The sequence below is a fragment of the Lolium rigidum genome, chromosome 6 (genome assembly GCF_022539505.1).
Source record: "Lolium rigidum isolate FL_2022 chromosome 6, APGP_CSIRO_Lrig_0.1, whole genome shotgun sequence".
Lineage (NCBI taxonomy): Eukaryota > Viridiplantae > Streptophyta > Magnoliopsida > Poales > Poaceae > Lolium > Lolium rigidum.
Window position 1 is genome coordinate 10,630,142 of NC_061513.1, and position 19,238 is coordinate 10,649,379.

Here is a 19,238-nt window from a genome sequence, read left to right on the forward strand (position 1 = left end):
CCGCTGCCGCCGCCGCCGCCGGAGGGGCAGCGACGATGAGGAGGAGGAGGCGGCCGGCCGGTGAGATCTGGCTGGATGGGTTCAAGGTTCTGTTCGCAGGCGTGCGAAGACGACGACTGAGGCAAGGTTCGGATATAGGCCGGCGTCTCGGAAATATCCAGGACGCTGGGCTTTGGTGGGCCATTATGTGTAAGGCCCAGCCAAGATCGAGGCCCGTGTAGGTGCTCATAAACTTTCTCAGAAAAAATGTAGCTGCTCGTAAAGTTTTTTACTCAAATTATAGAAAACTAAAAATGAAGAGGAATATTTGTCACATTGTCACTTATATGTTTTATTTCTATTTTGTGTAGAAATGAAGAAACCAAAGATGGTGGGCTTTTGTTAGTTGTAGATGATGAGGAAACCAAAGTTGGTGGCCTTGATTCCGATACCGAGAGTGAGATTGAAATTTATGAAACACCACATCCACTTTGACCCCAACAACCAAATACAACGATTTTCACAATTTGGGTGGTGAAAAAAATTAAGATGTGTCCTCCTCCAATTTTTTCATGCGTCCGTCACTAGACGGTGGGGTGACAAATATCGTAAGAGATTGTCGGAAATCGACCGCGCGCGTAGGTGACCGCAAGCTAGGGTCGCCCACCACCAACATGTCCACGAATTGTACACACGTTCACTAACAGTGCTGGGCTTCACTCACTTGGCTAGCAGCAGGACACGACGTCCACATGCAAGGCGTCATGGCGGAAAGCAACGTGATGCGACGCAATGGAAACATGTCTAATTTACTGACTGTATGATGTCGATCGAACGGGCGCGATACGACCCATGCTGGCGTGGCGCCGACGCACCAACAGATCACAGTTGGTGGAAGTATTTGAACTGTGAGAGTCCACCACTACAGTACTGGTCTTGCATTATCACCTTATGCAGCCAGCTCCGCTCGTGGAGACGGCCAAACACACAGCAATGGCGAGGACGACCACCGAACCGCTCCTCCTCCTTCCGCACCAGCAGCAGCAGCAGCGCCAGCCTCCGCGGACAAACCGCGCATGGGGCGCCGCCGTCGCGGTAGTTCTGGTCCTGCTGCTCTCTCTGCTCTTGCTGCGTCCCAGCAGGCCGCTCGGCGCGCCACCGCCGCCGCGCGTCGAGCTCACCCTCCTCGCCGGCGCCACGGAGAAGGGAGCCGGTACGTTATGCATCCGACCTTGCTGCAGATTGCCTTCTCTCTTGCACGAGTCCATCCATCCAGCTCGAGGTAGTTTGATCGTCCACCCGATTTTCGTTTCAGTGTGCTTGGACGGAACGCCGCCGGGCTACCACCTGCAGAGAGGCTCCGGCGACGGATCCAACAGCTGGCTCATCCACCTAGAGGTATGTAGTATCAACCACTCGCACATTTGCAAAAGATACATAACTTTTTTGAAGATGCGAGTGTCATAACTGAAATTAATCTGTCCTGGGTCCTCGCTTCTCGTGCCATAAGCAGATGCATTTCCATATTATTATTTTACGATCAAAAGCTGTCTTCCTAGTCCCTGCATGAATTGGTATATTTTCACAATTAAAACCACACAGGGAGGAGGCTGGTGCAGCACGGTCAAGGATTGTTGGGACCGCAGAATGACCAAGTTTGGTTCATCCAACTTCATGAGATCATTACGGTTCGCCGGTTCTGGGATCCTCGCCGATGATGAGCAACTGAATCCTGGTAACTACTGATCGGCGCTTTCCTCTCGAATAGCACTCCTTATCTATTTGTTCCACAATCATTCATTTTCTCGATAGAAACGCTTCATTAAATAAGATAGTAATATAATTCAAAAGAGATTAAAAAAAGCATATGCATAGTCAAGATATACAAAGCCTCAAAACAAACAAAAAGGAAAAGGCTGAATTATAAGAATCATATAGACCTCACACAATCCCTATCATAGGTATTGCAGAATTGATCCGTAGATTACGCTTCCATTCAGGTGCAATAAGCATTCTCACTGCTCTCTCCAACCATGTGCACGCCTCCATGCATAAGAACATCCCCACCGGGAGCCCCCAAAGGCCTCCCAAACGACCTTTGGAGGTTCAGGCCTAAAATCGCTCCCCGGCGGTGCCCCCTAGACCGTGTCGGCATCTAGGGCGACCCGATAAACCGACCAGCACCCCCGTGCCGGCCCAGCGGTTCGGGGTCGAACGAGGGCATCGACAACGCACACCGCGTGGGGCCAGCCTAGCAGCATCACAACCGTAGTCAAAGCGCCGCTGGCTCCTTCGTCTACCGACGAGACATAAAGTCTGGGCGCCGGCTCGTCGCCCGACGCAGGCGGCCCATTCAACAGCTTCGGCCAGCGGTGTCATGTCAAGGATTTCTACACAGGGGATGTGAGCTCCCCTTTTTAGTTCAGCCAGGGGTGCAACGCGTGACGAGCTCGATCGACGCAGATGAAGAACACAACAACACAGAGACACGAGATTTTACTCGGATGCAACCCTGGAAAGGCGGTTAATAACACTCACCTAGAAATCACATCTACCCATGCAAATATTTATTCAACTCACCAAGACCTATGTTATTTGTAACTATGCTAGACATTAGGAACTATTTGGAGATTTTGGCCCTTTTTTGGCTTTTAATTCTTTTTTAGTAAGTACCTATTATTGTTCATTAGGATTAAAGACAACCTTCGGTACCTTCTACATATTTGTTTGATATGTCCTTCACTATTTTGATTGGCACATTGTCAGATTTCTACAACTGGAACAGGGTCTATGTGAGGTATTGCGACGGGGCGTCATTTTCTGGGGACGCCGAATATCAGGCGCAGGTGATATTTCTTCATCCTGGTCCGACATCGATGTTTTCGTTGCTTGAAATGATGATGGTCTGATGTTATGATGTAGGATGGAAGCATACTTCACTTCAGAGGATTGCGCATCTATGAAGCGGTTATTGACGAACTCATGGAAAAAGGACTGATCAATGCTACACAGGTCACAGTTAATTTGAGTACATACCTTTTTATAAGAGACATTAGTACATAAATATCATTCTTGCAATTTCAGCAACGACCATTAGTTATTTAGGTCAAGACAGGACTATGTGAAAATTAATCAATCTCATTTTCCTACACATCTCAGGCCCTCCTTACAGGTTGTTCTGCTGGTGGTCTGGCCGCGATACTCCATTGCGATGACTTTAGTGCAAGATTCCCTCAGGAGGTTTCAGTTAAATGCCTTATTGATGCTGGTCTTTTCCTTGACGAGTAAGACTCTTGAAAATAAATGTGATCCACTAAAATTGCACATGAACTAAAGTACCTTCTCTTTGTCAGAAAGGATATATCTGGAGAAAGGTCTTTTTGGTCTATGTATGATGGAGTTGTTCAGCTCCAGGTAAGCTATCGTAGAAGCTTGAAACCTCGAAATACATCGATTATTTTCTAATCAAACCTTATGGTTATCCGATAATCATTTTTCTACTTTCCTAAAACATGATTACTAGAATAAGCTTTGTTACTCTTGTATCGGTAGCCAACATTTGTCCATGTAATTGATGTCACTTTGTACCAAAAGTCATTGAGTTTTTCTTGTTGTTCCAAATTTATTTTAGAATGTTAGAGAAGTGTTGCCCAAGGAGTGTCTTGTCGACAAGAAGCCAACCGAGGTAGTTTCTCGTACAGTTCGACTTTCTTCCCGCACTTATGCCTCCAATAAGGTTATCTCAGTAAGTTCATTAGCTGACATAATGTTGTTCCTAGTGTTTCTTTCCGGCTGAGGTTATTAAAACCATACAAACACCCATGTTTATAATCAACTCTGGATATGATTCATGGCAGGTAACTTTAAATATTTTTTTTCTTGTTCTTATATCCACTTCTATGTTTTAAGTTTCTCCCTGTTTCTACCTGTGGTTCTTCACCGCAGATACAAAACATTCTTGTACCAAACTCATCTGCTCCTGATAATTCATGGTTGAGTTGCAAGGACAACATCCGAAACTGCAATTCCACACAGATTGAATTCATTGATGGTTGGCTCAGCTTATCAATATGTATTTTGTCCTCTTCATTTAGTATGTGTGCCTTTTACGTACTCTGCAAAACTAAATACTTTTTTCTCCTTCCATAGGATTTAGGAACACAATGGTTACTAACTTGAAGGTCCTCAAAGAAAAGGAGGATTGGGGCATGTTCATCGATTCATGCTTCACTCACTGTCAAACACTCTCTAGCATGTCTTGGAATTCACCAACCTCACCGAGGCTTGGAAATAAGGTATGGAGTAAAGAATCCACTACCATATGGTATGTGTTATCGCTACTGCAAAATGTTGTTGTTTAGATATGTAAATTTTGATTGCCATTATGTGGAGCAGACAATTGCAGACGCCGTTGGAGGTTGGTACTCTAGAAGGAGCCGAGGAGTGAAAGACATTGATTGCCCGTGTCCAGGCAACCCAACATGCAATAGCTTGTTGCCTACATGATTTTTTAGTACATTTGATTGCCTCAAGATTTATTACTTGAAGATTCAATAAAATAAGGAGAAGCTCGGAATCATCATATTGTATTGTTTATAAAAGTAAAAAACAATGATCATCTGTAATGGAATTAATTATGGTCAGATAAATGGCGATGTGTCAAGTGAATAAATAAAGTTATTTAATTTATGATACAAGGACCACATCAGTACAGGAAATTCCCCAAAAATGATGAGTTGTTTACTAACCCATCAGATGTTACTTAAAATTCATAACCACGTAAACTGTGAATGGAAAAGGATAAAATGACAAAATTCATTGTGCACATCGATAATCACATTTTTTGTCGCTTTACTTTTTTTTCTCTCATGATTGTTAAGAGATATTTGATATATGATGTGTGGAGTGATGCTTGAACCTAGAATTATTCATGTTTTCACATGTTGTAAGGAAGAATGGAAAATTCGGGGGGGGGGGGGAGGAGGTAACGTTCATTTCATTCCCAACCATGTACATCATTGTCTATCTTTTTTTTGACCTGGACTACAGCGGGCTTGCGCCAGCCTGAACGATTATATTAAACCACTCCGGAAAGGAGCGAAACCAGGGAACGTTACAACAGTTTTAGAGGGCAAGAGAACGGGAATAAGTTTAGGGGGATCATAGCTATTACACCAAAAATTAGGAGCGTCAGAGGAGGAGGGGGTGTTACAACGATAGGCCCAAAGCCTAACATCCTCAATGCAGCGGTAGGACACGAGGGAGAGGTCTTCCACAATTATATTAAAGGCGAGCGCGTTCCGCCTCTTCTAAATGGTCCAAGCGATGGCGGTGTTGATCGTAGCTTCCTCGAAGGAGTGGTCTTGAGCCAACCAAATGTCTGTAAAGTGGGCGACCCCGCGGGAGCCGAAGTTGTTGTGGAAGAAATGCCAAACTTCCTGAGCGCGGGGGCATAGAAGCAGGAGGTGATCAATGTCTTCATCTTCAGGGCAGGAGAGGCAGGTGGCGGAGGTGGAGAGGTGATGCCGGAACCGTCTCCCATTGGTTGGGAGGCGCCAACGTCTAGCAAGCCAGCAGAAAACCTTGCACTTCGGGGGGGGGGGGGGGCAGCGCTCCTCCAGATCCCCACGGCGCTCGTTAGTCTGCAGATGCCTGGAAGAATTGGCATAGAAACATTTTTTTGAAAGCTTTTTGTTATTGAGACGGCTATCGCGAAAGTCTGAGTTATCACGGAGCTCCAAGGAGCTAAGCTTGGAGGTAAGCACACGGAGCTCGGTCATGGCAGCGGTCGAAAGGCGTGGCCCAAGGTTCAAGGGGTGGCTAGAGTGAAGGATGGAAGCGACATTGGCATGGGGGTGGATGGAGTGGGAGAAGAGGCAGGGGAAAGCGGATATTAAAGGGGGTGGATCCAAGCCAAAGGTCAAGCCAGAAGGCAGTGGAGTCGCCGTTTCCAACAACGACCTTGGAGACGGAGCGGAAGGTTTCAAGCCCGGCCAAAATATCCTTCCAAACAGGAGTATCGAGATAGTGGTGATCGCCAAGATCCCTGGACGTCCCCCAACCGTACATCCGGTGGAACCAGCAGGCCCAAGGGGCGGTGGAATCATAGTGGAGCATGGTAAGGAATTTCGCGAGAAGCGCCGAGTTTTGGGCGGGGATAGAAAGAATGCCCAGGCCCCCAAGAGCTTTTGGAGCACAGACGTCGGGCGAGGCAACTTTGCACTGCCCACCATTGAAAGTTTCGTTACCGGTCCACACAAACGCCTGACATCGCTTGTAAATGGCCTCAATGACGCCTACCGGAAGGAGGCCGGCGCACATAGCATGGGAGATCATGGAGGTGAGAACGGAGTTAACAAGAATCAGGCGCCCGCCGATGGTGAGGGAGCGACCTCTCCATCCTGAGAGGCATTTGTCACTCTTGGAGATGATAGGAGCAAAATCGGCGAAGCGAATTTTATGGGTGGAGAGGGGAAGGCCAAAATATGTATGGGGGAAAGAGGATACGACGCACCCAAGGAAGGTAGCCATAGCAAGAGAGATAGTCGGGTCAGTCTTGATGGGGACGAACGTGCTTTTATGGAAGTTTATGGTGAGTCTCGTGGCCGCGAAGAAGGCGTCAAGGACCCTTTTCAGGTTGACGACATGCTCAGGAATGGCCCTGATGATGAGGGTATCGTCCGCATACTGGAGGATGGGACAGAGGAGATCATCGACTGAAGGGTGAAGGAGGAGCCCCTCCCTGGAAACTTGGAGGAGCATTTTCTGAAGGACATCAACAATAATGTCGAAGAGGAAGGGGGACAGGGGGTCCCCCTTGTGAAGCCCTTGACGACATTGAATCCACCGCCTAGGAATCCCGTTAAGGAGGACAATTGTATGGCTGGAAAGATTGAGATTTTCAATCCAGGTGCGCCAAAGGTCTGGGAATCCCTTGGCCGCAAGGATCCTGTCCAGGGCATCCCAGCCGATAGAGTCAAAGGCCTTGCGGAAGGTCGCTGACGTGCCGTTGTCACCGGAGACGAAGACGTCGAAGAAGCCCAGGTGAAGTTTAATCTCCACACTTTTTGGTTTGGAGAGGATAGGCTCTCCATACACAAGAGGCAGAGGAGGAGCATTGGCAAGCGCCCTGGAGACCACAGAAGCAGCTAGGGCAGCGCTATGGGGCTCACCGTGTGGAACCAGGGGAGCAGGGACACCCAACACTTGCATCATCTTAGCATAGCCCGTCCCGCCCTCAAGCTCAATACCATCTTCGTCCTCCTCCGAAGAGAAACCTCTGTAATGGGATTGAAATCAGGGCCAGAGGAGGGATCAGAACCGGGGGCAAGATCATCAAAGTCTATGATAGTGATTTCACTGTAGGAGCCGGTGCTGCAATGGTTTTTGACGCAGAGATGCATGGGAATGTCAATGATGGTTTCAGCTTTGAAAGTAACGAGAATAGCCGAGAAGTCGACGCCGGTGAGGAAAATCGGATCAATGGAGTGGGGATTGGCAAAGGGGCCGGAGGTGTGGGTGATAAGCTGGCGTTGCCAATTCTCAGTAGGAAATTTTGCGATGGAAAGAGCCGCTGTGACGCCGGAAAAAGACAGAGGTCTCATGTCAAAGGAAGGGACCATCATTGTCTATCTAGTTTCCACCTCCCAAAAGTTTAGCTTCAACACTAATTTTTACATGTCGCGGCTTAGGTTTGCACCATCTAACAACTACATTATTATTTTCACCCGAGAGGAAATTTTAACCGCATTTGTGGTAATTCCGAGAATTCACATCTTGCTCTTATACACGGGGGTACAACTTCATTCCGAATGTGACGGATTTGGATCCACCATAGGACTGCTAGCCACATCTATGGTCTCCTTTAGTCCCACATCTTCAAAGCATGGGACAAAATTATTTTGAAGTATGGGGTGGTGTTTTTGACAAGTGAAGCTGATGGATCTGTATGTGTTTCTTCTTGGATGATTTGGTTAATTCCTAGCTCTTTCCAATATGCTTTTGTATGTGATTTCTACACGTGTGATGCTTCGTGACCTACTTTTTGAGGGTCTACACGACTGGAGGGCACAGTGAGGATTTTTTTTAAAAAAAAACCAACATGGAAAACAACATAATCTTCGGATCGGGTCTCCAACACCTTAGGATTTACATTTCCTCATGATTAGTATGTAATTCGTCTCCCATTGTTTATATTGTTTTATGATTAACATGCATCTTAGTCATGTAAAGACAAATGCGATGCTTAAAACTTGTTTAAACAATAAAACGATATTTATCAAAAAGAAATCCATCGGTAGTACTTCTAATTCCTTTAACGAGAAGCCATTTCCCGCGGTTGTCAGTTTGGAATTCCGTTTCCCACTCCCAAAATTCCTTTTTCAGCGCCGGCGCGAAAGGAAAAGAAGAAGCGCGCAAAACAAACACAAAATCGCTGCGCTCTGATTGGCCCATCAGTCCGTCCCACGGATCGCTCCATCAGAACCAATCCTCACCGCCCGCCTCTCCACGATCCAACGGCATCCACGTCACGTCACGCGGATCGACCCCCCTCGCGCTCACCTCCGCGATTCCTATAAATTGCCCCGCCGATCCGTCCACCAAATCACAGCTTCCAGCACAACAGCGCGCGCTCCATTTCGATCCAGCCGCCGCCGCCGCCACCGCAGTAGTTCAGCTCGTCGGAGAAACAACCAAGATGGCCGGAAGGAAGGGAGGCGACAGGAAGAAGGCGGTGACCCGCTCCGTCAAGGCCGGGCTCCAGTTCCCCGTCGGCCGCATCGGGCGCTTCCTCAAGAAGGGCCGCTACGCCCAGCGCGTCGGCTCCGGCGCCCCCGTCTACCTCGCCGCCGTCCTCGAGTACCTCGCTGCCGAGGTACGCACCCATCTCCCATCGCTCCTGCTTCGTTCTCCTCTGTTTCCCTCCTTTCTCTCGACACGGACTGGCTTCTGATTTCCGCTCTCCCTCCCCTGCAGGTCCTCGAGCTCGCCGGCAACGCCGCCAAGGACAACAAGAAGTCCCGCATCGTGCCGCGCCACCTGCTGCTGGCCATCCGCAACGACCAGGAGCTCGGCAAGCTGCTCGCCGGGGTCACCATCGCCCACGGCGGCGTCCTCCCCAACATCCAGTCCGTGCTGCTCCCCAAGAAGGCCGCTGAGAAGGCAGAGAAGGCGGAGAAGTCGCCCAAGTCGCCCAAGAAGAAGACCGCCGCCAAGACCCCCAAGAAGGCCGCGGAGTAGACCGTGTTGCAGCTTAGGTTTACTGAAAAATGGAGGAATGGTGTGTTTTGGGGTAGGGAGTCGTGTATGTAATCCCGGTTCAGAAGACAACATCTGGTTGTGTCTGGTCCTTGTTCTTGCTAATGGAATCTGAAAACCGAATTGCTTAGCCCGTTCCATTTTCACTACACTTCAGTTTCTGATGTTGGCTCTACTGAATATTGGATCTGGACACCAATGTTCCATTTCCATAATTTGTGCACCTATTTTTCCTGTTGTGTTGATCTGGAGGATGGTCTTGCAATTACTAGGTTCAGCGTGCTGAAGATCGAAATCTTTGTAGGGTTCGTTGTTGATATTTACTTGAGGAAATGGTGGCAGCCAATGGTGCGATTCAAATCGTGAAGGCGTTCAATCTCCAAATTATTTGTCGGTGCTACGAATCTGCACTTGATCTCTTCAGTTTCTGGTCATACTATTTCTTACTTGGAGCTGAATCTCTTTTCTGTTTGAGATCCAATGGCTTCCTCTTATGCTTGCTAGATTGCGAACCATCTTGTGATTACTAATTGCAATTCAGTGAACCACCGATTTTACCTGAACGCAAATGCTAGGAAGAATCTGCTGCGAGTTAATTCTTGTTTCATGCTATATTGGGAACATTAATATGGGTCAGTATGTGCTCTCACTTTGTTTATGGCTTGGACCCGTATCTCTTTTCTTTTCGAGATGCAGAGATGGGCTCATTCTAATATTTGTGGCCTACAGTTTTAACTGAATGCAAATGATTGGCTTCCTGTTACATATGGTTATTTGCGAACCTACTTAGGAAGATGAACTTCATGCTAGATCGTGAACCAGCCGGCTTCCTGTTACATAAGTTGCAGGTCTGTTGCTGTTCATTGTCTGGTCAAATATGTTTGATGCTTTGACCTGAATCCTTTCTCTGTTTGAGATATGACAGCTTCCTGTTTAGCGTAGTAGATTTGTGAATCTAATTAGGAATATCAGTTTCATGCTAGATTGTGAGCCATCATGCTTGCTGACTGCAAGCACAGTGCATATTGTGATGACATTCGTGCAAATATCACCTTCGGTCTTAATTAGTACTGTACATGTAAATGTTAGGAGGAACCTGTCTGAACATGAACAATGCAAAGCATAGTGCTCTGCCACATGTATAATATGGTTTGGGATTTCTTTTGATGCTCTGCTATTTGTTTCACTGAAAGTTGAGTTGCACAACTGTCCTACGACACCAATGAGATTGCTCTCAATAATGCGTTCACTCAGCACGGTGATATTGTCGAAGGTACTGGTCTATCTCTTCTGGATCTTTTAAGCGATCGATATGTGAATTTCGTTGGTTATGAATTGTCTTCCAACAGACGGTTCTGTGTGACAGTTAAAGTTATATGCCATCCCGTGACGCGGAAATCCAAAGGATATGGTTTCATCAAGTTCTCTTCAGAAAATGAAGCAGCAGCAGCATTGGAGAAGATGAGCACCAAGGTAGTTCTGTAGATATAGCACAAGCTAATCTCTTGCAGGATTATGTGCAGCGATCAGTGCGGTTCTTTTCCTTTTCCTATCATAGCTTATCAACATGACAACTCAGGCTGGGCTTCTCAGGCTCAAGCTCCTCCACCGGCTCCACTGTGCTCCCGGCGAGTCCTGGCCCCGGTGGGTCTGGGCCTCTCAGGCTGGGCTTCCCCTGGACCGCGACGACTCGCCGACGGCTCTCTGTGGTGCTCACTGGTCGTCCTTGCGGCGCCTCCTTCCGCTCTACCGCAGCCTCTCGCGGGTCAAGGTGGGAGACGGCGTGCGCACGGCTTTCTGGCTGGACTGGTGGCTCCCCTCCGGGCCCCTCGCCACCACCATGCCGGAGCTCTTCTCCCACTGTTCGCTGCAGAGCGCTTCCGTTCGGCAGGTCCTTGTGCACGGGCTCGACATCATCCTTGCCCCGCGCCTGTCCTCCGTCGCCACGGCCCAGCGCGCTGACCTCCTGGGGATTCTTTCTCCCATCCATCTTTGCACTGCTGTGGATGTTCGCTCCCTCCCGCTCTGCGGCAAGGCCGGCGGCAAACTCTGCACCGCTGACCTCTACAAGCTCTGCACCTTTGGCGGGGTTCAGGACGAACACTGCCAGTTCATCTGGGGCAGCTACGCCCCCTCCCGCGTCAAGTTCTTCGGGTGGCTCGCCGTGAAAGACCGCATCCAATGCCGGAGCAACCTTCTGCGCAAAGGTATCCTTGCTGCCTCCCAAAGCGGATGCCCGGTCTGCAACGAGCCGCTCGAGACTACGAGCCACATCCTCTTTGGCTGCCCCTTTGCGCGGCGGTTCTGGGCCTCCCTGGGAGCGTCGCCAATCGACGGACAAACTGCCTATTCTGCTGCCACTTGTGCTCTCCCGCCCGCCACTCCTCCAGGCTCCGCCTCCACACTGCGCCTGTTGTGCCTTTGGCAGCTATGGAAACACAGAAACGACGTCGTGTTCAACGGTCTCGCGCCCTCGATGGTGCTGATACGCAAGCGCTGCAGGGACGACGCTGGGCTGTGGAGAGCTCGCCTGCCGTTGGAGCGCCGCCCTGACGTCGATGTGTGGCTCTCTTTCTTCCTGAACTAGGCTGCCTTCGGGCGTGTACCTCCTCCTTTCTCTCCTCTGAACTCCCGGTCCTCTGGTTCCTGTACACATGCTGTAAAAAAAAAACGGGGAATTCACCCGTTCCCCTAAGGGAATACAAATCCATTCAGGTGGGAGCCTTTGTGCTCACCCCCGGTGAAAACTCAAAAAAAAAAAACATGACAACTGTTTCAGGTACTTGGTGGTAGGAAGATACGGATGCAGTACACAAAATGTGGATGATCTGCTGCTGTTGCTGCCGCTGATGATGAGAAGTTGAGAACAAAAGTATGGTGCTTATTCGATGTTGTTTCTTGTGTTCGGAATCTGTGATGTTAAATCATGTATTATGTATGTTTACCAATGTTGAATAGTTGGTACCCTGATCTCAGAACTTGGATATGTCATGACTCCCAGGAAAATTATCTGTCCATCTAGCTAGTAGTGTATTATGTATGCTGCTGTATATCTATTCAGAACTTTAGGTTAAGTTTGGCAAGTGTATGTAGTCGCAGTAGTGAATTTGAGCTTAATTTGGCCAATTTTAAGGTCAGGAGAGTTGCATATATTGAAGTACACTTGATGTTGTAAAGTTTTTTTTTTGAAAGATCTGTAGAGATTCACAACGGGGAAAATATATATAACTAAACATCTCATATTTAGCTCAACCAGCCCATTGTATAACTCAAGGAGCCTTCATTATTTGCCCTTTAAGGAGCTGCAGACCTGTAGCTCTAGCTCAACTAGTATGGGAGTAAATCTGAACGTATATACTATCTCTCCACATTTTTCGTTGACATCATCAAGCAAGTGACGAGGAAACGTAACATCATTGTACCTTCATAGGCCTTCTACAATGTAATTAGTACTAGTTGAATGCCCGTGCTTCGCCACGGCCCATATTTTTCCTTGCAACATATGTTAACTCTCCATTCTTTTCAACGAATAAGGTTTATATTTTTTTTCTGAAAAGTCAAGCTTAGTAAACCTGGTCCAAACTTTTAAGAAGAACTACCAACCACTATAATATTATGTATATAGATATAATATAGAAATATTGCATGAGTATCTAATGATATTGATTCTATATTGTACATGTTAATTATATTTTGTAAAATCTTGGTCAAAGTTTACAATGTTTGACTTAAAAAAATAATATAAGGCTTATTCATTAAATTGGAGGTAGTGTGATAATTGCAAAAGTAGTACAACTAAGCCACAAGATATTCCAAAAATTCCACCTCGTTTGAAGTTATGGATCTTATGTCACTTTACTACTCCCTCCGGTTGAAGATAATTGCCTAAAAATAGATGCATCTTTTGAGCCGGAAGGAGTATTATTTCACACAAACAAAAAGACTGGACAAGATCAATTCTCTGTATACTCTCCCTACCCCACCAAAATAGAAAACATACATGAATACATGATATGCCAACGGTGAATGCAACTCAGTTAATTTTACCAGGTGATAGGTTTTTGTGGCTAAAACCATGTTCTCATCAGCAATTGAAACACAATGTTTCTGCTCCTTGAATGTTTTTTTAGTAATAGGCCAAAGGCCCGGCGTTAAATTAATAACATCCTCAATAGCGACAAGATACAAGAAGCTGTACCCAGCTTACAAGAACGCACACCATACCCATAGAAACTACCAAAGAAGCTACCGCCGGGAGAGCGAACAATAAGCTACTGCAGGGAGCGTGAACAATGAGCACGGCTAATACGGCGACTACGCAGACTCGTGATAGAAACTGGACAACAATAGTGTTGGCCCGGAGCTCACCCAACGAGCGAGCCAATGAACACGCACACGGTCAACAACCCTCCCGTCGCAGGAGATGCCACAGGAGGCCGACCACCCCCAGGAACCGAAATGCTGCGCACCGATCAGCAAGCAACACCTGGGAAGCTCAACGCAGGGGAAGAGCACGTCGCAAACTTTGCCGAAGATCGCCAAACGAAGAGCCGACGTCATCCAAAGAAGCCTCGCACCTCCGCCAACCAACCAACGAAGAGCCGCACGCCATGAGCTCCAAGGCGGTGTCTTCAAGAAGAGAGTGACACAAGAGAGCCGCCACCGCCCGATCCGAGGATCTTGGGCTTTCGCCCAGAGCACCAAGGAGAGCAGAGAGGAGCCCCATCAACGCCTTCAAGGAGTACACTCCTCCTTACACCTCCGGCTTCGGAACAAGGAGGGCGCAACCGACGCGCCTCTGCTGCTGCCGCGCTGGTTCGCGGATGTTGACGCTGCAGCTGCCGCGCCTTCGAATCGCAGGTGGCGTCGCGTACTCAGGCTCTTCCTTCACCTCGCGCTTCGGCACGCTGTACGACGTGGCGTGGTGCGAGGAAGGCGTCGATCGCGCCGGCCCCGAAGAAGAAGAGTTTGAGGAGGACGGGTACGTCCACCTCGGTTGCCACCGCGCTACGGCCAAAGGAGATGGCGGCGGGGAAGGTGGCATCTCCAGCCTTAGGGCGCCGTTGTGGATGCCGTCGACGATGTTCGGCAGGGTGCGCCTAGGAATGCCCCCGAAGCGGACGTGCCCCTCCTTGTTTCACGTGTTCCTCTGGCCGACGAGGCCATTGGTGGTGTTCATGTCGGCGTCGTATTGCGCCTGGAAGAAGTCTGCCCACCAGTTGTCGTTACCGGTGGGGGCCCAGGTGGGATCGGCTCGCTCCTCGGCGCTGAGGCGAGCGCGCTGGGTCCTGATCGCGTCCCTCCAGCGATCAGTTCTCAGCGGCGGTGGCGGGGCGCTGACCCCGTTTACGGCCTCCTCCAGCCGCCGCTGCTTGGCAGGCGCATGTCCGGCGGGACTCAACCCGTGCAATCCCGGTTTAAGCTGGGTTCTGTTGGTTCCTCAAACCAGACCGTGTGCAGTAGTTTAAACTGGATTGGTCTGGTTTAAACCATTCCGATCGGAGGGGATTTGCCGGGTTGGTGCGGGCTGGTTAACCGGTGTAGTCGGTTTCACACCGCTCAGCGTCCGAGCCCGCCATCGGCACGGGAACCGTCCAAGCCATCGCCACCAACGTCGATGGCGTGCTCCGTATCCCCATCGAGTCCGCCGCGTAGGCATCCTCCTCCTCCGCCGTCCTCGACGGCGGCGCCAACGAGTCCTCCGCCACGCGCCGACGCAAGCTGCATCCCACGCGCGCCGCCGGTGGCGCCATGCTCCCGCTCGCCGCCGCACCCCGGCGCAGCCTACTACTCCGTCGTCGCCGACCTGCTCCAGGGCGGCGGTGGCGGCGCGGTCTCCGTCGCCAGCGGCCTCGCGCCCGTCGCCGCGGCCTAGCAGGGCTTCGTCCCCGTCTTCGCCGTCCCGTCCGCCGCCGGCAGCCACATGAGCACCGCCGTTTCACGCCACATGAGCCCGATTGATTTAGATTGACGGTTTGGACTGGTTCGGCGGTTTCCAGCCCGTCGCCAACCCAGCTAATGATTTTTTTCTTGCGGGTTGAATCCAGGAACCGCTCAAACCGCAATAAACTACTCGTCGGGTGTGGTGCGGGCTGGGTCGCTGGTTTACACGGTTTCAACCCAAACCAAGCACGGGCTAAGGCGGGACAAGGTACCGCGCGCGGTACAACGCCCACGCTTCCGCCACCGTGAGGCTGCCGCGTCCGAAGCCGTTCGCCGCGAGGATGTTCTTGCGGGAGGACGACAATTGCGCTGAGGCGAGAGGACGGAGGTGCAGCGAGATTGGAGTGGGAAACATGGAGAGAGGAAGGAGGGTGCGCTCTTTATTGTCTAGCGGCGGCAGGCGAGGCGGCAACGGGGAGTTGGTCGTAATAAACGCCGGCGTGGATGGCCACACGGCTATGCATGACGAGACGCTTCACTGCGTCACCTTGGAAAGTTGAGCGCCATTAACGTCGCCTTACCAGAGGTACGCGACGGGTTTAGACTTCCGTGTCAATGACACGTTGGGCCCGCCACTCCCCGCCTCGCTTGTCGCTGTGTCCGGCATGCCCGGAGCGTCTCCTGTGGATCAGGGACAGGCTCGGGGCGCCGAAAACCGTATTGGACCGCGCCGGATAGATAGAGTATTTGGGGGGCGCGACGGGAAACGAAAAAATATCCGGCACGCTCCAAATACCTTTGGGGTCACTTTGGGGGACACGGCTAGAGATGCTCAGAGACCTGCCATTTTTGCGAAATAAATCAGCAACAAGATTGTTAGTTCGAAGCATGTCACTGCAAATGCATAGACTACAAATGTACAATAGGAAGAGACTTTTTCCTTGTTGATTTAACGTGGATATGTTATTCTCAGTCTTTCCCAGAGAAAATTGATCTGATTTTACATCTGACATAAGCAAATCATCACATAAAGCAAGAATGCAGTCAGCACCTACAACAAAGAACCGGAGAGAGATTCCCTGGATTTTCGCAGGAGGATGCATGCACTGACCGGGGAGAAAGAATATTTCGTCACCGGAGCCGTCAATGGAGGTCCTCAACGGAGCTGAAAAATTCGTCATTAGCCATCGTGGTCTCTGTTAGGTCGGCAAGTCGCAGCACACGGCGGCGGGCACGTTCGCGCGGCAGCCGGCGGGTGTAGGTTGGCGGCCTGGCATGCAGGATTGTGGCGGCCGGCGGCGTGCGGGAGACTCGCGCGGCCTGCAGGCTTATGTAGCGGAATAGAAGGCGCAACCGTGCTCCTAATGGCCATGGATGGCGCATGCTGCAAAGAGCTCGAATGTCGTCGTGGGCTGGGAGGCGGAGAGAAGCTTCGCTGGACGCAGTCGGCGGTTAGGAGCTCGGGGCGTGTGGCTGACTGCTGGTGGAGAGCTCCATGCCCGCGGTGTCGAACGGCCAATTGCGAGACGAGGACGTCTTGACAAAGCCAAACGTTGGACTCCAGAAATCTAGGAAGAGATAAGCTAATTCCACGTAATAGTAGATGGAAATAAGCTAATTTCGTTGGCCATCTATTGAGATCAGATAAGATTTGTTAGCATACTTTTAGGACGTGGGGGTATAATTGTCCATCCTGAAAATGTGACACCAGACATTCACCAGTTTGCTCTTAATAGTAGAGATAAAAAATTCTGTAAATCAATGGTTGCAGGTCTGCACAATGCATATTATCTATAGAAGTTAAAATAGTTGAAAATTAAAACTGACATGGGACGCTGAATTGTCTCATAAATAGTACTTCTAGGCACCTCTTCATTTGACATGTCGGATTTCCCCAGTTAAAGAAAAAAAAATTGAGTCGAAGATATTGTTACTCTACAGTACACATGCTAACTGGTCTGAAGAGTTAAGATGAATAATCATTTGTTGTGTTCAAAGTCTGATTGTTAAATGAAACGCTAAGAATGTTTTCTGGATTTCTTCCATTTGCATGATCACGTTGCATACTTTAAATCCATTCTTATGCTTATCCGGTTATCCCTTCACCAAATAGCCTGGTTTCTGTTTTTTAGTTTGGCAATAGCCTGGTTACGAAGATCTGGTTCTTCCCAGATCGTTTCAAAAAAAATTGAGAGCTTACTAGTTGGATAAAAAAAGAACATACATTTCAATAAAAAGCACATACAAAGTTTAAACAAGCAAATAATATACTATTGAATAAAAAGAGAATAATAAGTCTTTTTTTTAACTGAAACAACTTTGTTCCATCAATCAATCGGCTCAACAGCTGACCACCTCGACATTAACAAAGTTTGGTAGTAATTTAGGCCATGAGCACCTGCCATCACTATAAGATGAGCATAATAAGTCTCAGTAAAAAAGAAGCAACCCGAAAAACATGTTCTGAACCCGAGCTTATATGCTCCTTGTTCAGTAAAAAGTCAAATTAAATGCCAAATAAAATTTATAAATCTGAAATTTTTGTACAATGAACATGAATAAGTTCTCTAACTGCAACCCAAAAATCTCCAAGAAAATACATATGCAGTGCTCTATGCAAAAAAAGAAGATAAAGTTGTTGTTTGGAACATCTAGATTTGGTGCTTACATCACTCTAATTTGTCTTTTTTGTACAAACCACTACAAATGTATTTTCTTGGAGAGATTTTATGTGTGTAGTTAGAACACATGTCCATTGTACAAAATGTTAGTTTTTTTGAATTTATTTGCTATTTTTTCGATTTTTTATCCAACCAGAAGCATATGAGCCCGGTTTTAGAAATGCATTTCCCCATATAATAACGAAACTTAATAAATAATAAAGCCTTTTCTCGCGGCTCCTAGTAGAGTAGTTCGAGACCGTTATGTGCCGGTGGTGGCTTGAAGAAGAATGGCTAGGCTCCTGAAGTTCCTTCTCGCATGCTCGTGTCGAGTCGAGAAGAACCTAGGGAGCTCTCACAACGGATCAAAAGAAGTATGTGTGGCAGACAATTGATGTTTTGCAGCATTGTTCTAAACTCTTGGGCCGGTTACCTAGACTTTAGTATTGGCGGTGTTGTTTGAGCTTCGCGTCTCAGTTTCCTGGGTGAAACCCTTTATGTCTGACCTTAACTGGTTATGCCTGGCAATGGTGGCTCCCTAGTCATTTTCTTGTTGAAGACATTGTCTCGAGATTGGACCTTTCGAGGTGAAAACCAAGGATCTGACCATGCTGGTTAGAACGGACGACGATGGTGTTTGTGCGCGGTTACCCTCCTGGAGTCGTCTTTTTGGAGAAGCTTTTCCTGTAATCAAGGTGCCTTTACCACAGGTGGTACTATTGCTTTGTGAGTCTCGGTTTGCTTCAACGGGGAATTGTTTTCCTTTATCTTCTTTTCTATTTTTCGGCTGTGTGCATTCTTGATGGTTAGACTTTTTTTAGTCATTATGTTGTTGCAGAGTCCAAATATAATTCATACTCCCTCCGACTCATATTAATTGACTCTAATGAATGTATCTAGACATATTTTAGTTCTAGATACATCCATATTAGAGTCAATTAATATGAATCGGAGGGAGTATTATTTTAATACTGTATTAACATATTCTCTTTATTGAAAAAAATAAGCAGCTGGCATCACCTGACATCATCATAAGCAGAGCATAATAATAAGTCTCAGTATGAAAGAAGCATATAATAACAATTTTTTTTACAACTATATAATAACAAAACTTAATCAATAACTCCTCTACTGGAAGCCTTTTCCCGCCCTCCTAGTTTTGCATCTCCGTTCTCATTTTCAGCGCGAAACGAAACGCAGAAGCGGGCAACGAGAACGAAAATTCTCCGAGCTCTGATTGGCCCGTGAACCTCTCCCACGGATCGTGCCCTTCAGACGAATCTCCACCGTCCGCCGTTTCCAGATCCGACGGCATCCACGTCACATCACGCGGATCGAGCCCCCTGCGGTAGCCATAAAAAGCGTCCCCTCCCCGAATGTCCAGCTCACAACTCCCCACCACCAGCAGCCCGCACTCAAATCGGTCCCGCCGCCGCCACCGTCGCCGGAGTAGTTCAT

At 48.5% G+C, this 19,238-nt stretch overlaps 2 protein-coding genes across 2 annotated transcripts; both read left to right on the plus strand.

Moving 5' to 3' along the window:
- The first annotated feature begins 972 nt into the window (after positions 1–972).
- LOC124661494 (pectin acetylesterase 5-like) lies at positions 973–4,669 on the plus strand. The gene is made up of 12 exons (XM_047199362.1): positions 973–1,192; positions 1,295–1,377; positions 1,582–1,714; positions 2,746–2,825; positions 2,902–2,991; positions 3,139–3,263; positions 3,333–3,393; positions 3,611–3,664; positions 3,759–3,836; positions 3,925–4,030; positions 4,129–4,274; positions 4,375–4,669. The coding sequence occupies exons 1-12, from the start codon at positions 973–975 to the stop codon at positions 4,483–4,485; spliced, it is 1,287 nt and encodes a 428-aa protein (XP_047055318.1). The 3' UTR covers positions 4,486–4,669.
- A 4,008-nt stretch (positions 4,670–8,677) lies between these two features.
- LOC124661951 (protein H2A.6-like) lies at positions 8,678–9,219 on the plus strand. The gene is made up of 2 exons (XM_047199840.1): positions 8,678–8,854; positions 8,956–9,219. The coding sequence occupies exons 1-2, from the start codon at positions 8,678–8,680 to the stop codon at positions 9,217–9,219; spliced, it is 441 nt and encodes a 146-aa protein (XP_047055796.1).
- The last annotated feature ends 10,019 nt before the right edge of the window (positions 9,220–19,238 follow it).

What these genes read in the sequence shown, in the direction of transcription:
- LOC124661951 (XM_047199840.1), top strand. Translation starts at nt 8,678, where the DNA reads ATGGCCGGAAGGAAGGGAGGCGACAGGAAGAAGGCGGTGACCCGCTCC. An exon ending in TCGAGTACCTCGCTGCCGAG is followed by an intron (nt 8,855 to 8,955) that starts GTACGCACCCAT and finishes CCTCCCCTGCAG; the next exon opens with GTCCTCGAGCTCGCCGGCAA.
- LOC124661494 (XM_047199362.1), top strand. Translation starts at nt 973, where the DNA reads ATGGCGAGGACGACCACCGAACCGCTCCTCCTCCTTCCGCACCAGCAG. An exon ending in ACAGATTGAATTCATTGATG is followed by an intron (nt 4,031 to 4,128) that starts GTTGGCTCAGCT and finishes CTCCTTCCATAG; the next exon opens with GATTTAGGAACACAATGGTT. An exon ending in CACCGAGGCTTGGAAATAAG is followed by an intron (nt 4,275 to 4,374) that starts GTATGGAGTAAA and finishes TATGTGGAGCAG; the next exon opens with ACAATTGCAGACGCCGTTGG.